The sequence below is a fragment of the Mastomys coucha genome, unplaced genomic scaffold (genome assembly GCF_008632895.1).
Source record: "Mastomys coucha isolate ucsf_1 unplaced genomic scaffold, UCSF_Mcou_1 pScaffold14, whole genome shotgun sequence".
NCBI lineage: Eukaryota > Metazoa > Chordata > Mammalia > Rodentia > Muridae > Mastomys > Mastomys coucha.
The window spans coordinates 31572817-31597787 of record NW_022196896.1 but is presented as its reverse complement, the minus strand read 5'-3'; the positions used below and the strand labels follow the sequence as shown (position 1 = coordinate 31597787).

Genomic DNA, 24971 nt, shown 5'->3' with positions numbered 1-24971 from the left:
TAATGAAATAGCACTTGCATAGAAGGAGGAAGTGGAAGCAGAAGAGGAGGAAAGGAGGAGGAAGAGAAAGAAGATGTGGAGAAGGAGGAGGGGGAGGTGGTGGTGGTGAAGGCAGCGATGATGACAAGTGCACCACTACCACACCTAGAATCTAGTTCACGCCACCCTCCGGCTACTGTGGACATTCACCTTTCCTAACTAACAGGCAAGGCATCCTCTATACCTAGAAAGGCAGACAGTACAACTGGCAAATTAAATACACCAGGCTGGAAAGTGTCATTTCTTCCACTTCTAGCTTAGCATTGCTGAAAAGCAATTGCAATGTTTTGATTTTAATTTATTTACCTGAATTAATACTTAGGCATGATAAATATTCAAGTAGCCTCTTCAAGCTAAATGCAAGTTATGTTCTGCTCTTATAGACATCTCACAGTAATGAAATTAAACATTTTAGAAGGTGGTTTAATCAGATGATAATATGTCAAAAACTACATGTGGCTCACAATATCTGATTACTTACTACTGTCTGGTTTTTGAACTGTGGGCTCTGATATATAATGAAATAGTATAAGAGCAAGATATATGATAAATTTGGTGAATATAAAACTTATTCATCTACAATGGACAAGTTGAAGAGCTCAGTGGTCCACAGACTAGCCATTCTAGCAGTCCCTAGGTGAACCACGACAGCTTTCTGCCACATGAAACATCAAGTCCTCCATCCTTCCTCCTGACAGATCAATGATAAACACAAAGGACAATTACTCTGAAGTCATGTCATATAAAAAGCAACCTTACTGCTATACAGTCACCACTATATACTTCAACTATGGTGGTACTATGCTTTTGTGGTGATTTAGGGAGATTTATCATTAATGTAAGACTTGGTTTCTGACATGCCTAATGGTAAGACAACCCCACTCATTGGAGTTTGAGCCTGTCTTGAAAGTACATTGCCTCCTTATTTTGTGTCCATGCATGAGACAAATAATTTCGTCTCCTGAGGAATAATCACATATGCTGGAAATATATTATGGAACCACAAGATGGGAAAGCAGAAGGAACATACCAGCACCACCAGCTGGGATAATTGAAGTCTGGTTTCCAAATGTCTGAAGAGTAACCTGTTTGACCATTCCTGCATGAGAGCGAGACACAATGATCTTTGGGGTTTTCTCATTGTAGGAAGAACGGGCTTTCACATTTGAACCACCATCTACCATTGCCCAAGCTGAAAAGCAAACAGGATACCCATTAACAACATTGAAGCTTTACAACTCCAAAGCATTACATAAATTACAATCTTCTGAACCAAGTAACTGAAAAAAGAAAAAGTCACTTTCTACAGATTTAACCATTAAAATGTTTTATTTTTATACGTACAAAATTAAAAGTAACTTTTTTTTAATAACATGAGTGTATTGAAACAAAGCTTCTAAATATCCTGTGTCTTTCACAATTAAGAATGGTTATCAAATATTTGGTATAAGAATTCTGGTTCTCTCCCCACTACCAGATGAGCCTCTTGTAACCTCTTGTGACCAACCTGTAACTCAATTCCTAGCTATACTTCTCCCATTTTCTTCCTCCACTTCAGACATTTCACCTCAGTACAGCTCTTAGCAAATATCTTGCACACTGAAGTCAAAAGTCAGACTCAGGGAGAATAATCTGTTACAAGAACACAACTGGTTCAATAATTCAAAACTTAAAACTGACTTTCTTCTATTCCTACATTCATATGTTATTTGCAATACAATTCTCCCAGCTGGCTTTAATACACAAACTAAGTGAATTAGGTTTACAGTTTGTCTTATGAAGGAGCATGCCCTGGTGACATACCTATGAAGAGGGAACCTTAATTGAAGAATTGCTTCTATCAAATTGGCCTAAAGGCATGCCTATAGGGGATTTTCTTGACTGCTACTTAATGCAGGAGGATACAGCCTATGGACAGGACCATCCCTAGGCAAGTAAGGTAGCTGAGCAGTTGAAGAGATGGTTCAGCCTTTAAGAGGACTTGCTGCTCTTCCAGAGGACCTGAGTTCTGTTCCCAGCATCTATGTCAAGTATTTCACAAGTGCCTATAACTCCATTCAAAAGAATCTGATCCTTCTTCTAGCCTCTGTGGGTGCCCTTACAGATACATTCATATGTATGTGAGTGACATACAACCACAGAGACACATTTAGAGACATAAATAAAATTTTAAGGAAGGGAGCTGAATGTGGGAGCCTGGAAGCAGGCCAGGAAACAGCACTCCTGTGTCCATTTTGCTTCAAGCTCCTGCCTTTGCTATTCTTGATAACAGACTATAATTTCCAAGATGAAATCAATCCTTTCCTTTCTACGTTAGTTCTGGTCATGATGTTTAGCACAACAACAGAAATCAAAGTAGAAAAGAGTATAAGAAAAGGACAACTAGATATTGCCTACAATCCTAGCATTTGAGAGATTGGAACAGGAGGGTGTTATGAGTCCAAGGCTACTGTGGGCTGTGTAGTGAATTCCAAGCCACCCTGGTATACAATGTGAGACCCCAACTCAAAAAGAATGAATCAAAGAAAGAAACATAAGAAAAGGGGGAAGGCAGGGTGGGAGTGGAAGAACTTTAAAAGGGAGGGGGGCTTTCAGAGATAAATTGGCATATATGTTTTGGGTTCAAGGTTTCCTCACTATAATGCAAATGATGAAGGAAAACAAATTAACTCAGAAGTAAATCAGTAAAACTGCTATCCTAACATTCACTCACTCTGGAATATCATGGTTATCAATGAATATGGTAGCTTATTCCTAGCTAGATGAGAAAAAAAAAAAAAGAAAAATAGGGAGAGTCTGAGTGTCTGAGTCACCATGGATGATGGCCATCTCCTTCTAAAATCAATCTACAACCACAAAGAAAGTAAACATAAAACCCTTTCATCTATCCCTACACAGTAAGTGTGACATGAAGGACAGGACAAATCCAAATTGATGAGAAGGCACAGAACTAAACACAGCAGACCAGGACAACAGCTGCCAGATGCAATGTCAATGTGGGTATGATAGTGGGAATTTCGAATTGCTAAGAGATCAGAGAATTCTCAGTGATGGGAAAACTCAGCTAACAGGAGTTAATATTAATATTAATCCTTTTTAACCCGAAATAAGTCACTAAAACACTTAGAAGAAAAGGCTTAGAAATGATATGGAACCTGGGGAGGAGAGAGGAAGAAGACACCTCTGCATTTGGAAAGGCAGAGGTGCCCTTCCAGGAACAAGACCAAACAACACCAAAGAAATAAAGTCAAAGCCTCCCCACTACACACGAGAGAAAGCTCCTGAAGGAGGAGCAGCCAGTGGCATCCTATCACTGCCCCAGACAACTTAGGTGTTCTCTAAAGCAAGAAACTGCACGCACGCACAGGGCTAAGAAGTAAAGAACCTCTTGCCTATTAAAAGAACAGAGTACAGCAATGTAGTGGCTAGAAGAAACCTGCCTCACCTGATAGGATCTTGTTTTAAGAAGGCAGCTCCTCCAGGAACAGAATGCAGAGAAATGAAAATACTGAAGGCAAAATATATTACTTGTAACTTAAAGAACACTAGAGGAAAAAGCTCAGGAGTATTTATCATAATTTTATGTTTGTAATTACTTACAAAAAAATTTCAAAAGATGAAGAAAATCCCCAAATTCTCTAAATTCTCTAATTAAGGTTTGTTAACTATTGTTTTACTAGGAAATGAACTTACAGTTCTCTAGCTGTAGGGGTCAGTATTGTATAGGATATTAGCAAAATTACTAAGCACTTTAAAAGGCTGTCCTTGTTTTGAATGCACAATACATTAACTTACAGCACTTAGACAACTTATTTTCAAAACATTATTTTAAATTATGTTTCTGTCTGTACATATGAGCACAGGTGCTAGGAGGCCAGAAGAGGATGCCCATCCCGTGGAACAGAAGCTTTGGGTGGTTAAATGTCTGTCACCTAATATGGATGCTGGGAACTAAGTGGGCCCTCTGCAAGAAGAGTAAGTGCTCTGAACCATGGAGCCTTTTCTCCAGCTCCAATGGGCATATTTAAATTAGATTTAGGTGATAAGGTAAGGGAGCAGCTACAGAATATGTTTATTTTATGAATGATAAAGAAAGACCCAGTAGAGGCCAGGGAGTGGCCCCTCACTATCATCTCCTACTGGCTATCTGGCACATGACGCCCCAGGCAGAAGGATGCTGTCTCTTGCTCCTCAGTCTACATTGCATCTGGTTCAGCAAGTAAGACCAAAAAGTAGGTGTAGTTCAGTGATTCAAACACTATTGCCTGCTTTTGCTTTTTTCACTTTATAAAGTACACTGACACACACACATACACACACACACACACACACTATATATATATATATATATATATATATATATATATATATATGTATACACACACACACACACACAACTCTGGAAGGAGCATAAAATGGGAACTACAGTGACACATTAGGGTAAGGCTATGGAATCTTCCTGTTCTTTAAAGGGTGTTTGCTTGCTGCTGCTGTTATTTGTTTGAGTGGTCAAGACAGGCTCTCTCTTTTACAGTAATTCTGTCTCTAAAGTAGGAAAGAGAAAGGAAAAAATGAATGGTGTATCCCAGCTATTGTTTATGTTAGGTAAAAATAGCTTCAAGTCTTATTCATTAAATCTATGCTTCATCCATTGCCTAAAACACAGGAAAACAGTTAAGACCCACAGTAGGTTAGTGACTGGAAATTGACGCTGAACAGAAAAGCCGAGTCCCATTCTTGGGTCTTGCTTTCTACATATAGTAAAGAATTAGGAGTCTGAATTTAGGACCAGCCATAACTACATATCCCTGTTTAAACAAACAAACAAACAAACAAGCAAACAACAAAACAAGCAAATTGATTCAAAACACAAACACAGTAGAAAATAAATGCCACTGATATAGTTCGCCACATAGAATTCTGATATATTTTTAGTAGCTACAAATTTCCACTAGGAACATTTATGCATTCTTTCACTAAAGCACTCAAAAAACCCTAAGAATTTCAAGCTTAATGAATTAATTATAAATAAGAATTATAAGCAAGAATTCTGATGAGTTCTATTCCAATTGCAACAACAATAATTCCTATCAGGAGCTCCATTATAGTTAACTATAGCTAACTTCTGATAACACTGACACTCTTTCAATACTAATATATAGCATAGGATCAAAATTGCAAAGTAACAAAACCTTCCATCTAGGACTGTACTGCAACCCAGACATAACTGTGGAAGTTGTGTTTTCTGACTTCTGCTTTAATATGATGGGGGTTACAATACAGCTTTCCCCTCTAGGCATAACATGGGCAACTCATTCCCATGGTAGAGAAGAAGTACACTTAGCCCTGAAGATATGGTAACAAAATATGAGACACAAAACAATGATGGCTAGATACAGTATAGCAAAGGAGTTCCCTCTAGGATCCCAGCCATTCCTTGCTTTTGGGTGGTACTAGAATGTATAGGATGATAGGTTAATGAGTAGGATACTCATTCATTCTCTGCCACTTTTGAGTCCCCTGTAAATAACCTTTCAACCTCGTTTCTCCAATAAATTACCCCAGATCTAGTGTTCCCTGAGCTAGACACAACTGCAGTCCTTTCTTGGTCTTGTCAACTGTTGCCATAGCCTGGAGTAAGCTATGTTTGCACGTCCTTTTCCAGGGAAGGGAAGAGCAGAGTAAGCTAGCTGCTCACGACAGAGAGGATGCCTCAGGAGCTTACAAAGACGCTTTGGCAAGCAACTTGTTCCTAAAGGAAGACTTCTGGCCACTGTACTATTTACTGTTTTTAAATTACTGTTGTAATTTAAATTTAACACGTCTACTCTCTCACTTTTGATGTTTAAGTATCAATCTCCTTTATCACAATACTGAGCTCTGCATAATACAATAGATTTGGCTAGAACATCAGCTTTACCTCACAAGCCAGTATAAGAATCCTATGCCTCAACTCCAACAACACCATGAAAAAACCACAAGACACCTTGCTACAGAATGTCTCTACCTAGTAGTATTTCAACAGATTTTTTTAGGAAGCTGTGTTGTTACATACTATCAGTGTCAACCATAAAATCCTCACTGTAGTCAGTGGTAAGAGATGAGGATAGACTTCAACTTTTAAAATCCTAGAATAATAGCTGAGTAATATAGACAAACAGTTCAGTACCACACTCTCTCAAAGGTGCTCACGTACTTCATACCTGTATATTCAGAAAATGGCTTATGAATAACTCCCACCACAGGTTTGCCATTCACAGCTACACACACCATGGTAGTGACATACTTTCGAAGATCCTCTGGAAGAAAACAGAAAGGCATGGTTGTTAAAGTGCCGTTTAATCAGTACACAATAGGATACTTCCCTCATTAGAGTTTAGATGTGTCAGACACCTGTTAAAAGCAAAACTGTCCTAAGCAAAACACAGGAGCTGCTAAGTACTTATGAGACCTACTTACTCAGTAAATCCTTTTCTTGGGCCAAATTAAAGTCAACGAAATTTAGTTTCCTAGTCTGTATAGTATAGTTAACAATTATCCATCTTTAAATATAAATTAACTTTTAATTTTATAATCAAATTTAAAAACCAAGTTAGAAGTTTATAATAGTCCTGGACAAAGGGATATGTTAACCATTATATATTCAGGCTAGTTTATTTCAGAAAAATTCTTTTTGCAATTAAGCTCAATATTCTATGTTTCTACTATTTACTCATATAAATTAGATTTACAACTTTAGTTATTAAGCATTCATCTTGTATCTTCTCTTTCTTCTCAATAGTAATAATCTATTGAGTATTTATTATGGTTCAAGATCAGTATACCGAACGCCAAGGTGAAAAACTACAAACTCCCATGCTCTGGGGGCCTTGTCATATAGTGGGACAAACTAACTTTAACATACATCAAAGTTTGAAGCAGAAATTAGATACTTCTGTGAAAGAAACAGCTTGAGGTAAGACCACAGAGATGAAACTTGGGCTAGGCATGAATTTGGGGGTTGGTGGTATTAATCTTGTTTTGCTACTTTTCATTTTCTGGCTCTATACAATTTACAACTTTGAATTCTTATATCAATATAAGAATTTGTATGTATAATAAAACCTGAATTCCCAATATCCAAACTAAATACTATATTCTGTTCTAACAATTTTTCCTCAGTAGCTGGTGCTATTAAGTATCAAGTTGAGCTCCTGATCCTGAATGATCTATAATGTTACTAGAGGAATATGCTATGGTATGGGAAAGAAGAGTGAGAATCATCTATTTTGTCTAAATGGTTCATATAATACCTTAATGATCTAGTTCGCTTGTTTGAAAATCTAACTGGATTCTTAAAATTTCACTGGAAAAGCTCTCTCACGTCAAATGGCAATCTAACATTTGAGACTCACCTGTATACTCCTGGGTAGCATCAAGTGGGTCAATCCAGACAGTCACACTTTCTGCTGGCACCTCCTTAGGAGCACCTACTTCCTTCAGGATGTCCTCAGGAATCTTACGGTTCCATACAATGACCTCCTTGTCAGATGCATCCACATGTTCCTCAGTATTTATCTACAGTAGAAATAGTTGTTAGACACAAAGGAGAAAATCATTATTATATGCGAACTCACAAATTCTTATTAATGAAAACCTTAAAATACTTCAAGGAATTCAATAAAGCACTATATAAAAAAAACTACAATTGATATCTTATCTTCAAATACTTTCTAATCTAATATTCAAGTTTAGTGTTTTGATTAATAAAAACACACACCCAAAATATAGTCACTAAATACATGTCCCAGAGAAGGTAGTCACCCAGGGCTAAATCAAAAGTAACAGTGCCAAGGGTCTGAAGCTCTGGCACATGTCTACCATCCAGTGCTATGGATGTGGGAGTCTCAGGCCACCTTAGTCTAATTTATAAGACTTACTTTAAAACTAAAACTAAAACAAAACAAAACCCCTCAAGTATGAAAATAGATATATTATAGAATATTGAACTTAAAAAACTACACATAGAGGCAAACAGAACATCTACAATGTAGTTATGGAAGAGATGTGTCTTAAAAATAGAGAATTTGAGTATAAAGGGATAAAATAACTGAGGAAATTGGTGGCTTAAAATGTACCTTTAAGAAGTAAGGAAAAAGAATCCTGGAGATTACTAAGTAGATATACTAACATTATAAAACCTATATAAAATTGAAATAAGCAGGCAAAAAAGAAAAAAAATACCTAGTTAACTTTAAACTATATATTTAAGATATATCCAAGGGCAAGAAGGTAAAGATTTCTATCTTTGTATTAATATAAACAAAAATTAAAACATAAAATAAATCTGATTTTGCATAAATACATAAAATTGTGAAAGAGGAAAAGAATGCAGACAAATGTGTTCTTAATTCATGTATATGAGTGTCTTGCCTGCATGTATGTCTATGTTATCACATGTGGCTGGTACCCTGGAGGCCAGAAATGGTGTAGAACCCTCTTGAACTGGACTTATAGATGGTTTATGAGTTGCCATGTGGATGCTGGGACCCAATCTGGGACCTTTCTAAGAACAGCAAGTACTCTTTACTGCTGAGACATCTCTCTACCCCTCAACAAACATATTTTTAGAGCTAGTACTTTCCACAAGCCATCATATACATATGCATATAAATAGTACTGTGTATAATAAAAGTTCTATTAAGAAAAGGACACAGCAGATTTTTTTTTTAAATTGACACTTCCACATTGGCACCTCTGATTGCTTAGAGTGAATAGATTTGCTGTGAAGCTATTCATCATGTGCATCGTAAGATGATTTACTGAAGCCCTGGTTAGATGCAAGAGCTGGAGGATTGACGGAAACGCTGTCCTCTGTATATGACATAGAAGTTGCATACATGAACAGCAGCCACACAAGCCTGATATAAAATCGATCCATTTAAAATACTGGCACAGAAGGAGTACCTAAAGATCCCACCCCTTAGCACAAGAGTTACTGGCAATTGGTGGCTCCTGATCAATAATGGGGTAAGGAGAGTTATGTTTTGTACAATAGTCTGTAGTATGCCTATACCCCAGTAGATGACCCCAAGTCATGTCATGTACATATGGGCAGTACTACTTTGACCATAGGTTAAAGTAAATATTACAAAAGGGCACAAAGTTGGAAGAACAACCTCATAAGAAGGTCCTGGAAGGAGTTGTACTAGGGTAGTGAAGGGTGGATATGATTAGACACACTATATACATGTATAAAATCTTCAAAGGATAAAAATTATAAAAATTGTGGGTTTATTAATACCTATTTTAAATAATGTGGCATTTGTATAAATTAATGATGAAAAATGTTTTAGAATTTCATTTACTTTTAGAAATTAGAATATATACAGTAAAGCAAATAACTTATCTGCACTTTAAAATTAGGCTAATGGGGCTGAAGAGATGACTTAGTTTGTAGCGTGCGTGTGCATGCTTGCTGTAGAAGCATTAACTCCTGAGTATAGACCTCAGCACCCAGGCTGGGAAGTGGGAAAGGATCGGGTATCCCTGGAGCGTTGTGAAAGAAGGACCTATGAACCATAATAGCCTATGAGTTTGTTGAATTTTGGTCTACAAAGCAAAAGAAAGATACAATGGTAGTTGCCTGAGGCAGGGACTAGAAATAAAAAGACTATTATAAAGACAAAACATTCTGAAACCAAATAATGATGATGGTTCTGGTTTGACCACCTGGCAAACCTACCAAAATTACTGTATACCAAAGTGGACAGATTTTGTGATAAAAGAAATTTGCTGTAATAAAATTATTTATAAATAAACAAAAACCAGGTTAGCTGGAGAATCCTGAAAGGTGGCTTTTGACTTAAGACCTAAAAGAGAGCACTGCACGTTCGAGAAAGTGAATTCTACCCCTTGAAATAACAAGCGTAGATTCTGAACTGAAGACCATTCCTAGTTTGTTCTCAGAGCAGTAGGGCAATTGGGAGGCAAGCATGGCTGGGTGAAAGGCACTGGGCACCGGGTCAGAGTACCGGAAGCCATAGCTACTGCACACAACGCAATGCCAACTGCCTGCTCTTATAACATATACTAACAACATACAGAGGAGGAAAGAGTGTGAGGGAGATAAGTTAGAATGCAAGAAACAAACCAAGATATGCAGCTAATGATTAACCTATGAGACAACACAAAAGAACTTGAAGAAAAATTCCAGATTGTCAGATGCAAAATACTTATTATCAAATGCATTTTGATATACTAGCAACAAATATTTAATTTTCATTGTTTCATACTGACTCCTCTAACGTTTGTGCAGTGTGGAGTCAAGGATCCCAGCACACCTGAGTAGTGGTCTCTGAGAACCCCTCAGACTCCCACAGGTTAGAGCCTAGGCCTCTTCCCACAGGTTGGTGAGTGAGTCTTGAAGATTCTACCTCCCAATAAAGAAAATACTTGTTTAACCACTATGATCATTTCCTCACTTGATTCTTTGTAATAGCCTTTTTATAATAGCCTTTATATTTTTCTCATGTCCTGTACTGTATTCACTCACTTGTTCAATAAATATCCAGTTTGTTGTATCTAAACTATTTTGGCTACCAAAATAGAATAATGAATATGACGAATCAAAGTCACTTCCTCTACAAAGCTACTCTTTTTTCTTAATTACTTTTTAAAGTTTATTCCTCTCTCATACATTATACTCAACCACAGTTTCCCCTCCCTCCACTCCTCCCAGTTTCCTCCAACCTCCTCTTCCCCAAATCCACTGCTCCTCCATGTCCTGTCAGAAAAGAGCAGAACTACCAAGGATGTCAACCAAGCATGGCATAACAAGATGGAAATGCAACTTTTATTTGCCAGATGTAACTGTTGTCACAGAGTCTTACTGCTAAATAAAGTCACCCTTTCTAGCTCTTTCTGAACTCTGATTGGTTCAACTCAGCTATTTTGGCTCAAACTCTTCTCCAAGCTTACTGATTCAATCTGGCTTCTTTCAGCTTCTCACAGAATTGCTCTGCTTGGCCCCAAACTAACTCTGGCAAGAGTTAAGGCCTAGGTAACTGCTGCATGTCTAGCCAGCCATTTTGTGCTGTTATTAAGAAACTTTCTCACGAGTTGATTGCATATTGTGTTCTGTACTGTTCTTTGGTGTTCTTGGAAACCAATCACAATAGAAGTCACTCAGAACTGCTTTGTACAGTTAACCACAATAAGCTTGTACCCAAACCAACTATCTGGTAGTACTTCCTACATCTGTGTGTGAGCTCTTATGGATTTTGCATATATAAGCTGCCACTGGGCTGTAACCCAATGTAAGAGAAACAGCTGCTCCAGTATAAGTTTCCAAGTTTCTAAGACTTGCCTGGGAACTGACATCCTAAGTAGCAGAAGGAGTAATATACATGGGTAACTGACATCCTGGTTGGCAAGTTTAGGCACAAATGTTATGCAAGTCAAGTCCCCCATGAATACCTCAAACAATGGAAACAGAGTAAGTATAAAACAAAGACATGTTCCTAATGGCCTATCCCTAAATCCTGAGTGGTAGAATAATTTGGCATAGATGTTTGTGGATTTCAGGTTTAAAAGCTTTATAGGACTCTAGCTAGAGGTCGCAGTTCAGCTCCAGAGTCTGGACTGTATCCCTATTGAACAGTCTTGGAGTGTATGTTCAATAAACTAGCCCTGTTTGACTGAGATATGTGTCTGAGTGGTTTGTGCACTGATTCTCTGACCCCCAACAAGAATCTGTTCTATCTTCTAGCTCCTTCTCATTCTCTATTTGTTCTGTCTTCACCTGCAACCTGTCTCTGCAAAACTGTCTCAGTAAAACTGCCTCCCTCCACTCCCTTACCTTTCTCTCTGTACTGATTTCTTAAAGTCTCCTCTCTTTCTTATCTGTTCTCATGGGAGCTGGTTATGTACTAAGTATGTCTTACTCTAGCCAAAGGGATTAGAGGTGTGTGGCCTGCTGCAATCTAGCCAAATAGAAGAGACCTAGAAGATTTTAGGATATGGTCCCTTGCCAGACAACCATGTTGCTGGATTAAAATTCCCCTACAAGATGCAATAAGACTAGGCACAAACCCTCATATCAAGGCTGAAAGAGGCAATGCAGTAAAAAGAGAAGGGTCTCAAGAGCAGGAAAGTCAGAGCTACTACTACACCCACTGTTTCTAGTCCTACAAGATCACCAAGTTACACAACCATAATATATGCAGAAGACTTAGCTCAGACCTATACAGCCTCCCTGATGGCTGATTCATCTCTGTGAACCACTATGATTCTGTGTTCTTGTGTTCTCGATCCCTCTAGCTCCTACAATCCTCTTCTGTGGGGATTGTAAGCCATGCTTAGCTGTAGGTCTCTACATCTGCTCTTAAGAGATGCTGTATAAAGCCTCCCATTGATGATCTATGTCCATGGGATTAAACCAGGAGCTAAGTATAACAAAATCACAGAAAGCCTTTGACTTTCTACAAACAGTTCTCACCAAGCACTTCCACCCTTTCTTACCTCAGTCTGGTTACTCTCAAAGAAGTCATTTATTATAGGAATAGAAATTGCAGTTTTCAAAGAAGATATGATTTTAGTAGGTGATATAAAAAGTTTCTAGAAACCAGAAAATTCCAAACTGACCATATAGGTTATGCCTGTAAATGATATCTTAGTATTGCAGTTTCTACCCATTTTTGGTAACTGCTTATCTGACATTGTTGTTTACTAGCCTTAAGTATTATTAAACACAGACTTCTTTTGTCTAGCTGTTCTTCTATATGTGTGTCTAGTAATCACAAAATCCAGTTCTTATTTCCTTCCTGGGCATATGAAAGTTCAGTTTATCTCTCTTATAATAAGAAAAACTTTAGATATTGTAGCCAGTGAAATACGGACAAAAATGTGTCATATCTAACTTCACGACTGATAAAAAGTTTAGTTTTCCTTTTTTTCCTGACATGTTGACATGGCAGAATCACACATGAACAACATCAACTGGGTCAGTCACAGTATAAAAGACCTTGGACAGCACTGCCTACTTAGACTTTCCTAATGAATGTATTGAGCTCTTCATATCTAATACTCTAAGCAGTTTAAAAGGCAGGATAAATTCTTGCATTATTGCATTATGATTCAATTTAATTTTTCTTCCTCTAGACCTCAACATAGAAGAACAATGGAAGGGAAAAATTGTAAGTGGATTGGGAGGTAGGAGTATTATAAGATAATAGAAAATAACACAATAAAATGGTAGATCCAGATCTAAGAGATAAAAAGCTTAAGGGAGAATAAATATAATTTTAGATATATTTCATACACTAGAATGGATGATAGGGTGTCCAAATTTTTGTGATATATACGAGACAGCTATAAAACAGAATTGATCTATAACTTTATAAATGTAAAATGTTAATTTGTGCAACCACATCAGGGATCAGCAATAAACATATTTATTGAATATAAAAGTTGTTAAGTTAGTACATAATACATACTTACATGTATATATAAAACATATACAATTTATACAAGTATTCAGGCTAGTCTTGTGACTTGGGCTTCAGAAAGGAGAAACAAATTATTTTTCACAAGTACTATGAAACCTTAAGGCCCCCAAACCCAATTGATGCAGTTATAATAGATCAGTTTATTTGGGGTTAAAGGGCTTTTAGCCTTTGGGAGAATCAACCATCTATCATTTATCCATAAACTATTATATAATTAATTTGGTACTAGATATAACACCTCACATATAATTTTGTATATGCACTCTAATGGATGATAGGGTACCCAGATTTTTTGACTAAACATCATTTCTGGGTGTAGCTTGAGTGTTTTGCAATATATTTAGCACTTGAAAGAGCAGATGCAGTAAGGTTAACAGGTCTTACTCAATCCTGTGAAAATCTGAATATAAATAAAAGGGAAAGGAAGAGGAAATGCGCCCCTTCTGCATGATTGCTGGAACTGAGAGACAGGACTCTTCTGTTCTCCAGCTAAGACTTACACAATGGGGTCCACGGTTTTTATGCCTTTGAGTTTTGGCTGAACCACACCAGCAAGCTCCTGGGACTCCAGTGTGCAGGCTGAAGACTGTAATTTCCCGGCCTCTTAAGGAGCCAAGTTCTTCTACTAAATATCCATCAGGTGAAGAATCATTACTTTCAAAATATAAAAATAAGTGGCTCCTATACCTGTTTCAACTGCTTCTTAAGTACAACCTTGTAATAATTACTACTACTCTCTCGCAAATAACAAACAAAACGAGACTTTTCTTAGTCCCACATAACACCTGCGTCAACTCCTCAGAGGCACAACCTCTTTTGTTTCCCATTATGCACTACCTCGATTTACTCACCTTCTTATCAACTTTGCTTCCACACCATGTTACCAAAGACACCTTCACCAAAGAGAATTAATCAAGTGTACAAAGGAGTACCATAAAGACTTTGTTCACGGCTAAAAATATAGCTGAGTGTTTAAACAATTGCCAAGTTAGTGTAAGGCTCTAAGTTCAATTCCTAGCACTGAAAAAGTAAATAAGTAATTAAATTTATAAGAGGTCAGTTTTCAGTACCCTAGTCCAGCAGGTCACAAATGCTTTTAACTCCAACTCCAAGGGGACACAAGACACACATCTCTGGTTTCTGAGGGCACTTGTGCTCATGTGTATATACCAACACCCACACACAATCAAAACAAATAGTTTTTTTTTTAAAAAAAAAAAAAAAAAAAAACGCTTCCTTTAAAAGAAGAGATTTCTTTCAAGTCATTTCTCTTGTAGGGCTGAGAACTGAATGCAGTGTTTCCCACTGCTGTAGATGCTCCTCTACCAGAAGCTGTAGGTCCAGTTTTGTCATTTTTATGCATCCCTAAAACTCATTATCCTTATCTATCTTTATCACTTACTACCACAACCCACTAAAACAAACCTCTTGATTTCCTTAAAATACTATGCTCCTTTTTTTTCTGAGCATTTCCTTTATGCTCTTCCATTTGTCCAAAGCACTGTAGTTATGACTAGAGTCTGCTCTATCACCTATATTGCTTTTACCTAGAACCAGGCAGGCAGTTGTAAGATGGCTCTCAATGATTACTTCTTTGAAGCAGTGGAATTAAGCAGCGCCAACCTGTTTAGAGTGGAGCAGCTGCCTCTGAGACCATAGATCCCCGATCTGAGACCATCTGATGACAAAAGGAGACCTAGCAATGGAAGAATGAACTTTGGTTTGACTGGCAGCATGCACTTCTTGGGATGCCATCCATCTGAGCATGATGTCACAAATGACCAGATACTGATTTGCTACGGAGGGCTGTCTGGGGTCATTAAAGGATGTTTATTCTATCCACTTGATGATTGCATTCTACTCCTGGGTGTGGCAACCTAAAGTGTCACTGGCCTCTCTTGGGGAGCAACCCCCTGACCCCGAAAGTGCTCTAGAGTAATTGCCACTATACTGTATTAAGGTGAGAACACAAAACAGGCAATCTCATACTTCAAACTCCAGACAGGGTAGTAGTGTGAAAAAAGAAAACACACCTCTTTCATTTTGAAAGGTAGTAAGATTTAAAAGAGAGGGGAGGACATAGTTGTGCCTTGTAAATGGTTACTCTGCATTAGAAAATGAACTAACTGGAGAGCATGAAGTTTCTCAAAAATAAATAAATATATACATAAATTGGGATGAGGCTTAAAAAGTAACCAGCACTGAAGATAGTGCTTAGACATAGGAAGAGAGGAGAAAAGGAAACAAACAAACAAACCAAAAACCTAAAGCTGAGTCTCTACTTTTTAAATGGCTCCATTATACATCTAGTCTAATAAACTGGAATAAAAGGAAATAGCTTAGTATTACACATCCTAAATCCACCAATGTACATAAATGAATACAGCGTTCTGTTACACCAATCAATACCTAACCTCAACACTGAAGGCAGACAGACAAAGATTCAGCCACAAGAAGAGTTATTTTCCATTAAGGTGCTAAGTTAACATCAAAATCCAAAAGCTGAGTGTTGTTTTAATACAGTGTCACGTGCTACCCTTGGCAGCTATTCTTTGTTTGCTAATATGTGAAAACTTGAGCACTTACGTGGTATACACACACACCCAGAGAGAGAGAGAGAGAGAGAGAGAAGGAGAGAGAGGGAGAGAGAGAGAGAGGGAGAGAGAGAGAGAGAGAGAGAGAGAGAGGGAGAGAGAGAGAGAAGTGTTTCAAATCTTCTGACGTAGCTGACTTTACCTTAGATAAAACAGCTGTGCTTGCTACATTTTACCATCACTACAATAATAATTGTATATTTTTTGTCCAAGAGGAGCTCACATAAGCTGTGGAGTATCATGAGCCAGATCACTGATTTGGAAAATGGGCACAAATAAAACATACTTTTAAAAATTGCTATTTAATTCAGCTAAAGTTCTATATGACCAGTATCTGAGCTGGTAGCTAGAATACATTAAGTGTATTCATTACAGTACCATATAAATATTACATATCAACCCCCCAAATTCCTATTTCTTCCCTTAACTTTTAGGGAAGTACATGTATTTTGAGAAGACCAAGGTATTTCATGAGTATACCTCACATCTAGAAGCAAACAGAGGTGTCATTCGCCACAATAATAAAAAGGTAAGGTACAAGAAAATGTGGAAATATTCAGTGTTTTGTCTGGGAAGGCATTTGAAAAAAATTAATCGCCCAGTAATGTCAATTACATCTGGTATTCAGCAGCTGACATCCAATGTTTATGGAGGAAAACGGGGAGACAGTGACAGCAAAAGCAGGGCCACATAAAACCCAAACCAACAATGTAAGAAAGGACGATGCATTACCTAGATGTGATATTCTTCAATGACAATACCAATTCTTTGAGGATCAGCAAGTCGGATGCCTTCCAAAGAAACCTGGGTTTAATTTTTACTTTCTATATAATCAATAACACTATAGGAAGCAACTTTTGTTTCTAGAAGCCAAAACCTATCTACTGTTACATGATACAGTTAAGATTCTATTACACTATGTTGAGCTCTTTCCCCAGAAGTAAAATAAACTGAAAACAAAATAAATTGAAAAGTCGGAGGTTGTTGCAGATCTGGAGGTAACCCCAGCTCTCAGCAATCAGGAAGCTGAGGCAGTGGATCTTCAATTCAAGTTGAAGCTTAGTTCCAGGTCTTCCTGGCCTACTTAAAAGGCCCCACAAGAAAGTGTGTAAGAGCACATGGGCGAGGACAAAGTTGTAGTGAAAGGATTCCGAGAGGGGGTAAAATGCTTCGATTAAGACAATGTCAACTCCTATCCAAGAAGCACACCACAGAAAAGGGAGATGTTGCTCATCTTGAGTGCGAGAATACACCAAAGTGAAATTGTGAGAAAGCATAACTCCGAATGTTTCCTTGAAAGGTAGCCCAAACTACACAGCATTTATAAACCAGGGCCTTGCTACGACTACAGCTCCAGCTATTCATGAGCACACCCCCCTTCCTCTCTTTGCTCTGGCATACTAAAGATTTCTACAGGCCTTGCCCTTCTAAGTGTCTGGATTGCCTGCCAGTTAACACGAACACAACAGCAACGATCCACCTCAAGGCATAAAATCCTCTGAGAATACAAAGGTCCACCAAGGGGTTCAATCCCTTCACTTAGAAAGCAGCCTGTGAGAGACGTGTGTTTCACTTCCCAGCATCCCGACACCAAAGCCCATCCAGCTCTCCCCAGCGCGGTCAACACCCGCCCGCCCACAACCAGGGAGAGGAGGAGGAGCGTGGCCCGGAGTGGAAAAGCCACAAGCTCCCCCGGCTCCCGTGTGCGTGACCTTGCACACACTACCTCGGAGTCTCCCGATCCCACTCAGCAGGTCAGACCACGCTCTGGGCCCGCAGCCCAACACCTACCTGCACGGTGGGGAAGGCGGTCTTGAGCAGGTAAAACATCTTGCGGTTGGACAGCACGTCGCCGCTGGTCATCTTATCCTCGGCGCCCTCGCGCGTCTTCCCCTTGGACTTCTCGTGGAGGACATTGCTCTCGCGGACCCGCCTCACCTCGTCGCCGCCGCGCTCGGCCGCCAGCACGGCCACGGCCAGCATCTCGCGCAGGTCCACCGTACCCCCGTCGGCCGCCACCTCGGCCTCCCCGCCCGCCGGCTCGCTGCCCAGGCCGAAGAGGCTGAAGCGGCCGGCCAGGAAGCCCGAGTAGAGGTGGTAGAGCACCCCGAGCCCCAGCAGGAAAAAAACGGCCACCCCCAGCGGGGAGAGGCGGATGCCCATGGGGGCCATGGCGCGCGCGACCGGCGCTAAGGCCGCTTCAGGCCCGCCGCGGAGTCCGCTACAGCGGCGCCCGTTTCCTGGCGCCCTGCCGCGCCATCACCGCTCAGGGAAAGCCGTGCCGTCGCCGCCGCCACCCTCCACGCCCCGTACCCCACGCCCCTGCCTTGCAGCAGCCAGCAGCCCGCTGATCGGCCTCCCGCGTAGGGCAACAGTCGGCCGTGAGGTGAAAGGGGAGCAAGAGTGTAGATCCGGGTTAGGACAGAGAGGGAGGGGAGAGAGGGCGGAGACTGTCCAAACAGGCCCCTCCCTCGGGCGGGTCCATAATTAGGGGCGGGGCCTGGGCGAGGTTGCTGGTGTGGGTTCTAGGAGGTGGTGAAGACGCACGCACGCGGTGACTCTTTAGGGCAAGGCTGCCTCTTGTGCCACCACAAGTGTTTGAAATAGAGCTACAGTGACAGTGCCTTTCTATTACTCTGATTATTCAAAAGATAGCGACAAGGCATTTTAAAACGAACCAATTTGAGCCTCCCCCATGGCCCAGAGTACTGTGGTCCCGAAGCTTTAAATCACCTTTCCTTAGGATTCTAAGCTGGGAGAGACTGATGCTGAAGGAGGAAGTCACTTGGTTCTTCCTAGCACTGGCCTTGTGAGGAATGGTCTCAGCCAGCATTTCTCTCAACTTGTGGGTTAAGACGCCTTTGGGGTTGAACAAATAGATATCTACATTATTATTTATAATAGCAGCAAAATTATGAAGTAGAAACAAATAATTTTATGGTTGGGAGTCACGATATGAGGAACAGTATTAGATGAAGGCAGTATTAAGAAGGCTTAGAACCACTGGTCTAAACGGTTATGTGTTGAGGTGTAGATTATTCTTTGTTTAAACTTCTAAACTTGCCATACTCTATGAAACAGTGAAGCTGCATTAACTGATCTAGAGTTTAATTAGGGAAAACACTTCAAGGATTCTCTCCTTTTCATGGAAATTTTAGCCCTGCACTCAGTGCAGCGGTTGAGGGGGAAGAATTGGGGGACCAGGATCACTTGATTTAGAGTACGACTAGATTACATCATTGTGAGGCAATAAATGTTCACCAAAAGTGGTATATTGCAGATGCATTGGAGAGAATAACTGCCATCTACAAAACTGCCAATCATTGACAACAACAAATTCTAAATTTTAGTAAGTGCTAAGTATTCAGAAGTTCCCCTTCATTTTAAAAACCACTTATGATGTTATACTAACTAGCCACAGTAACTCATACCTATAAACAACATTCAGGAAACTATGGCAGAATGACTGCTACAAGTTTGAGGCTAGCCCAAAAGTCCTGGGCTAGCCTGGGTTAAAGACTGAGATTCAGCCTCAAAGCCAAACAAATACATGAGAAAAATACAATTCCTAAATGTGGAAGTCTTTTTAAAAAATCAATAAAAAACAACCCATTTGCCGCTCAGTTTAAAAGTATTGGTTTAAAATGTATTTTAATATTAATCACTGTAAAGACTAAGTATCCAAAGTTGTAGGGATCCATTGCTTGTTGATAAGTCTTATGACCTCTGACCTTTAAGTTTGTGTACTAATCAGGCACCTCTAGAATTTACCTATAGTTAGATTGTACTATTTTCCCTGCCTACTAACTAGCTTAAGAGTTAAGACCATCTGAAAATCAACCATCCAGGTGACCCAGTAAAAACACAGTCCTTCAAGCCTTTACAGCAGCAGAGCCTAAGGAGCCAGTGTGATGCCACACAGTGTAAAATCACAGTCAAGTCACTTACTTTCAAAACAGATCTGCAAGTGAGGTCAGAGTGTACCCAGCATAAAGAGGAAGCCTTAGCTCAGGTCTACAGACTAGACTACCTCCAACTGAGATCAAAATAAACAAACACAAACAAACAAACTCCAAGACAGGTAGTAATCAGGAAAGGCTCAAAGTCGGGAAGTCTGGTGATGTGCATCAGAATAAAGTGAAAGCACTGTCTATTGTACTGTGGAGATAACTGAGGCAACAAGAGGTACTTGAGCATCTCTGCCTTAAGAAAGGCATTCATGACCCAAGGAAGAAACAAAAACCAAGGCACAGAAAAGTTTAAAAATGGTGCTCTAAGAAGTACTTCAGAATGTGGTGATAACGGATAACAGATGGAATAGTAAGAGAAAGTATGAATGGAAGAAGACATTTAACTACACATGGATTGTTGGGGGTGGTAAGGATGTGCGTGCTAAGGATGGAACTCATGGTATCCAAGGTATGCTATCCATCATGGTGCTGCATTCCTCACCTTAGAGTTGTAAAAGCCTCTATAAAAATATGATTAAATAAAATGTTCCTTTATAGTAGCAGGTTATCAGAAGTTTCAAACATCATATGAAGGGGGATGTCAATTAGGCATGTGATCTGTGGCAAACAAGCCTGTACCCTGCATGTTAAGGATGATGATGATCACCAGAAAACTGTGTGTGGGTTCTGAGAACAATGAGAACCAAAATGCAGGACCACTTGCTCAAGGATGGTGCCCACAATGGGCTGCACCCTCCTCTATTGATCACTAATTTACAAAATGCCCCACAGCTGGATTTCAAGGGGCATTCTTTAAACTGAGGTTCCCACCTTTCAAATAACACTAGCTTGTATGAAGTGGGCATAAAATGAGCCAGCACATTTGCCCCCTTGTGAATTTGATACACAAACATATCACTGTTAAGCCATATTGTAATCTTTCCTTTTTGTTTGTCTAAGGTTAGATATTACTATCAATATTACAACATTAACATTCCAAAATTTAAAAGTCCCAATCTTTAAAAAAACTAAAAACTCAGTCTCTATAAAATAGTCTTTTTTTAAAAAAAATTAATGTCTTTTAAACTTTAAAATCTCTCATTTTGGACTCCTATAAAATCAGAAATAAATTGTTTTTTTTGTTTGTTTTTTTGTTTTGTTTTGTTTTGTTTTACTTCAAGAGAGAAGAACCAGAGCACAGCCACAATCAAATCAAAGCAAAAATCAAACCCCCAAATGTATAACTAACTCCACGTGTAATGTCTGGGATTCACTGATGATTTTCTGGACCCTGCTAAAGGTTGTGGATCACTCTCTGGATCCCCACTTTGCAGCACATACTGAGTGTCTTCTAGGCCAGGCCATCTCCACTCTACCTTTGCTGCTATTCTTGGAGGCCATTCCCATAGTACTAGCATTGTCCAACTTCTAGAGTCTTCTACTACAACTGGGGTGTGCTTTTATATCCAGTAGCCTCTCCCAGACTTCCTTAAGGGACTCTAGCCCTGTCGCACATCACCAAGCCTCAGATGTCCTCCATAATCCCTTCATGTCCTTAAAGTCAGTACCACATGAATGACCCCTACACTATCAAGTTTGGCTGCCAACAGGAAGTACAACCTTGGCCTTCTCAAACACAGCTTCTGTTTGCCGGTCCCAAGGAAGCGTGTCCCAGAAGACTTCACCTTAATAATGCATCTGTCCTCTTAATCACATCGGATTCTTCAGTCCCAGCTAATCACCATCCAATACCCTAGAAAAGTAATGGGTTTACTTTAGTAGTTCCAGTATTTTAATAACATCCAGGTATTCAATCCCAGGTAACTAGAATCATAAATTCTTAACTAAAATGGCCCAGTAGAGTATTTTTTTTCCCCTCTGAAACTTCACAATCTAGGCCTCCTTCATCTGCAATGCTATCAACATTCTTATTTCCCAAGCTCCAGTAGACCAGCTCAAGCAGCTCTTCAAACTCAACATCTTTCCTAGCCCAAATTTCCAAAGTTCTTTCCCAAGCCTCCCCAAAACAGCATGGTCAGTTCTGTCACAGGAATATCCCACTCCTGGTACCAATTTGTCTTCATTAGAGTTACTATTGCTATGATGAAACACTATGACCAAGAAGCAACTTGTGGAAGAAAGGGCTTATTCATCTTATTTTTTACAACATTGTTCATCATTGAAAGAAGTCAGGACAGGAACCTAAATAGGGAAGGAGCCTAGAGACAAGAGCTGATGCACAGGCTATGAATGAGTGTGGCATGCCACTCACTGGCTTCCTCCTCATGCTTGTTCAGCCTCCTTTCTTATAGCACCTAGGACCTCCAGCCCAAGGAGGACTTTCCTTGATTGATGGGGGAGGCTAACCCACTCTGGGCAGTGCCACCCCTGGGCACTGGTCCTGATGCTATAAGAATGCAGCCGAGAAGCCATGAGGAGTAAAACTGGAAGTGTTGTTCCTCCATTGCCTCACCATCAGATTTTGCCTCCCCTCCAGGTTCCTGCCCTATTTGAGTACCTTCCCAGACTTCTGACTTTTGCCAGTGATGAACTGTAATGTGGAATTGTAAGATAAAATAAATCATTTCATCCACTAGTTGCTTTGGTGACAGTGTTTAATCATCAAGAGAATCCCTAGCTGAGGTATTAGAAAAAAAAGGGGGTGTACTGCAAGGAGTCTAGGAAACATTTAAAGTTATGGAATTATGCCATTTTATGATTGCTGAGTAGTTATTTGACTCGATACCTTTACCAAAATTTATCAAGTTGAGCACTTTAAGTTGGTAAATATTGTTATAGAAATATTAAAATATATTTTTTAATTTTATGTGTATGTGCCTAAGTGATCATATGTGCACTACCTCCATGTAGGTACCCACAGAAGTCAAAAGATATCAACCAATTATGTAGAGCTGTAGTTACCTTCCTTTGTGAGCATCCATTTGAGTGCCCAAGTAGATGGTGTAACCAAACTTGGGTCCATACAAGAGTAGCCAAGTTCTCTAAACATGAAGCGATTTCTGGCCCAAGCCTAGTTTTTTTTGTTTTTGTTTTTTTTTTTAAAGATTTATTTATTTTCATGTGTGTGAATGTTGCATGCATGTCTGTGTACCACATGCCATGTGTCCACAGAAGCCAGAAAAGGGCACTGGATTGCCTGGGACTAAAATTACAGATGGCTATGAGCTGCCATGTGGGTGCTGTGAGCTAACCCCTGCCCTCTGGAAGGGCAGGCTGTTGTCTTACCTACTATGTCATCTTTCTCAAACTCATTTTTAAAAGAAAGGAAGAGGGCATCGCTTAATTGTTTTTTTGTTTTGTTTTGTTTTTGTTTTTTGTTTGTTTGTTTGTTTTTTCTAAACAGGATTTCTCTGTGTAGCCCTGGCTGTCCTGGAACTCATTCTGTAGACCAGGCTAGCCTTGAACTCAGAGATCTGCCTGCCTCTGCCTCCCAAGTGCTGGGATTAAAGGCATGCATCACCACTGCCCAGCTTAAAAATTGTATATTCTTGACTTGTAGCTTGCCTAGTTTTCTTTAAGCTCCTTAGCATCAAGGAAAGGGAAAAAGGGGAAGGGGGAGCCACATGAAACACAAAGCTTGTCTTGGTGTAGTAGCACACAGATGTATTCACAGCACTTAGGCTGAGTCAGGAGAATCAGGAGTTTGCGGCCAGTTGAGGGTAAATAAGTGAGTTCCAGGCCAACCTGGCCTGCATGAGACTCTGTTGGAAAAAAAGAAGAAAATAAACAAATCTTGCATATGACTTTTAATATACCACTATTGTATATATATCAAGTTGGGGTGATATCTTCATTTTTGCCACAAACTATGAAATGTTCCCAACAAGACAGCCCTTGTGCAATGTCTTAAGGAGGTAAGAGCAGCTTGGTGTGCACTCCATTCTTTTCATCGACTCCTGAAGGGAGGAAGAATGGCTGAACAAAAGTGGAATGAGGGTGAGGAGGAAGTACCTGCTAGGAGATGGAGAGACGCTCAGTCTCCTCATAGGCCACACAACATGTGAAATACAGATTCTGAAGAAGAAGAATGTCCTGGTCAATTTGTGATCTTTAGTCCTTCTAAATTGACCTGGGTAGGAAACACCAGGAGAAAGTGTAAAATGGATACCGTGTATGTGTATTGGATGCAGTAAAGTTAGAGCCAAAAGGAAGAAGTGGAAAATGCTCAAGAAAGAATTACAGAAGTCATCCTAAGGTTTCTGCACTGGAGCCTTTACTGCCATCTGGAGCCCAAATTGCCACGTCTAGGTAAGGGTTTGTGAAGCTGAGCCAAAAGAGAGAACAAAGATGTGAACATGAAATACTGGTTTTCTTTAACTTGTCTTGATTTTCAACAGTGGATGTTGCTTGTCCCTATGGGCACAATTTTCTCCCCACTATACACTGCCCCTACTCTTCCTTCCTAGCCAAATCCACACAGGCTTTGCACCCCGTGAGTCTGGCTTCCTTTCTATCTTACCTCCCTTTATCAGGCAATTCTCTTTCTATTATGCTCATAATCTTTGCTGCTCCATTTAGCACTTTATTATCTCCCTAGTTATTTATGCCTAACACCCAAAACTCTAAATATCATCCGTTTTCATACAACCAAAGCAACAAGGCCCATCTTCCAAAAGGCTTAGACCATCCTCTCAATCATTTGCCTTTCTCTTGTGCTTTTCTCTTTTATCCATATTCATCAATTGTGTTAACTTGTTCTGGCTATCTATCATTGACTAAGGAATTCACTTGTCTGAGTGTTTGGACATGGAGTAGCCTGTGGTGATCTAGTGGTCATTGGACTGACTGACAGACAACTGATCAAGTGTTGTTGGAAAGATTTAAAAAGTGACCTCATCCAGTGATAAAACCATCTGCTCTCTGCCCCAGCAGGCTGACTG

General features: G+C 39.7%; 2 protein-coding genes across 5 annotated transcripts in view; one reads left to right on the top strand and one right to left on the bottom strand.

The window, feature by feature from the left end:
• The window catches only part of Impad1 (inositol monophosphatase domain containing 1), a 24329-nt gene extending 5758 nt beyond the window's left edge, over positions 1-18571 (bottom strand). Inside the window, exons 1-4 of the mRNA XM_031366698.1 lie at positions 17912-18571; positions 7434-7596; positions 6243-6338; positions 1070-1231 (exon numbers count right to left, since the gene is read on the bottom strand). Coding sequence (XP_031222558.1) covers positions 1070-1231; positions 6243-6338; positions 7434-7596; positions 17912-18292 — 802 coding nt within the window. The 5' untranslated portion in view covers positions 18293-18571. The remainder of the gene's footprint in view (positions 1-1069; positions 1232-6242; positions 6339-7433; positions 7597-17911) is intronic.
• LOC116088113 (polyglutamine-repeat protein pqn-41-like) overlaps positions 18065-24971 on the top strand; it is a 19320-nt gene continuing 12413 nt past the window's right edge. For 3 of the 4 annotated variants that reach the window (XM_031366701.1, XM_031366700.1, XM_031366699.1), the window contains exon 1: positions 18065-18506. In XM_031366701.1, the coding sequence (XP_031222561.1) occupies positions 18276-18506 (231 nt within the window). In that variant the 5' untranslated portion in view covers positions 18065-18275. The remainder of the gene's footprint in view (positions 18507-24971) is intronic. The other variant, XR_004117776.1, reaches the window with a different exon arrangement.